Source organism: Caenorhabditis briggsae (genome assembly GCF_000004555.2).
Source record: "Caenorhabditis briggsae AF16 supercontig from assembly CB4, cb25.NA_111, whole genome shotgun sequence".
NCBI classification, from domain to species: Eukaryota; Metazoa; Nematoda; class Chromadorea; order Rhabditida; family Rhabditidae; genus Caenorhabditis; species Caenorhabditis briggsae.
Genome location: NW_025543416.1, coordinates 3,005 through 4,043, shown reverse-complemented (window position 1 = coordinate 4,043; position 1,039 = coordinate 3,005). Strand labels below are relative to the sequence as shown.

At 34.6% G+C, this 1,039-nt stretch overlaps 1 protein-coding gene across 1 annotated transcript in view; it reads left to right on the top strand.

The window, feature by feature from the left end:
• Positions 1-530: 530 nt before the first annotated feature.
• Positions 531-1,039, top strand: part of CBG24202 — a gene marked incomplete at both ends in the record, with an annotated part of 3,163 nt that continues 2,654 nt past the window's right edge. Inside the window, 3 exons of the mRNA XM_045241036.1 lie at positions 531-721; positions 771-898; positions 945-1,039. The exon at positions 945-1,039 is cut by the window's right edge and continues 1 nt beyond it. Coding sequence (XP_045091273.1) covers positions 531-721; positions 771-898; positions 945-1,039 — 414 coding nt within the window. The remainder of the gene's footprint in view (positions 722-770; positions 899-944) is intronic.

Below are 1,039 nucleotides of genomic sequence, written 5' to 3'. Positions count from 1 at the left end.
TAGGCCAGGATTTTGATTTCAGCTGATTCCATCGTCGTTTCCAATCGCTCACTTCTGTACTTTATCTGTCAGTGTTTAAAACAATTTTTTATATAAGAAATTTGCTTTTTTTTCTCGAAAATGTGTCTTTTACTGTGAGTTCTGTGTTTGAATCCCAAAAAATTGCTCGAAATTCTCATGGAAGAGTTTCCGGAATTTTCTAGGCCAGGGGCCGTTGTCGATTTACGAAGGCAATGTTTTCTATTTTTCCTCCTATTTTCTCGATTTTCAACGATTTTTGACTGTTTTTCGTATTTTTTTTTTGCAGAAATTTGTGGAAGATTATGAATTTTTGGTTATCACAGTAGTTCTGGTCACCATTTTCAGTCCTAGACTCATTTTTCGTATGACGTAATCGATAACGTCATATGACGTAATCGATGACGTCATATGACGTAATCGATGACGTATTTTTGAACTACCAATTGTCCTATTTTTTCGTTTTTCATCTTTTTTTCAGAACGTTTTTGTGATTTTACAAAAATCTCAAAATGGACGAGAGTGATTCTGAAATTAAAATGTCGAGTGACGGCCAAAATGAACCAGAAAAAACGAAAATATCTGCCAAAGGAGAACCAATAAAAGAATTTTCGCTTGATTTGGATGAGGATGGCATATGGAGAACAGGTCCCTATTCGAACAAATTTTCAGTTAAAACGATGAAAGATATCATTGAAAACTGGTCAGTTGAAAAAGAAAATTTAATTTTAAAACCAAGTTATCTGTTTCAGTGTGACATCGTCAAATCTCACCGATTTTCGTTTGCCAGTGTTTTCGGAACCGTCAGTGAAATTCGCAAAATTTCGAAACGAAGATCATAAACTTTGTGATGGACTGTCTTGGTGGAAGACAACGAATGGTATGATCAGCTGATTTTCAATTCATTTTTATTATTTTCTTTTCAGGTAGAAAAATCCGTCCGAGACCCAGAAAGATCGAATACGATGGATGCTCTTACAGATATTACAATTGCATCAATCCTAATGATGATGCTTTCAAA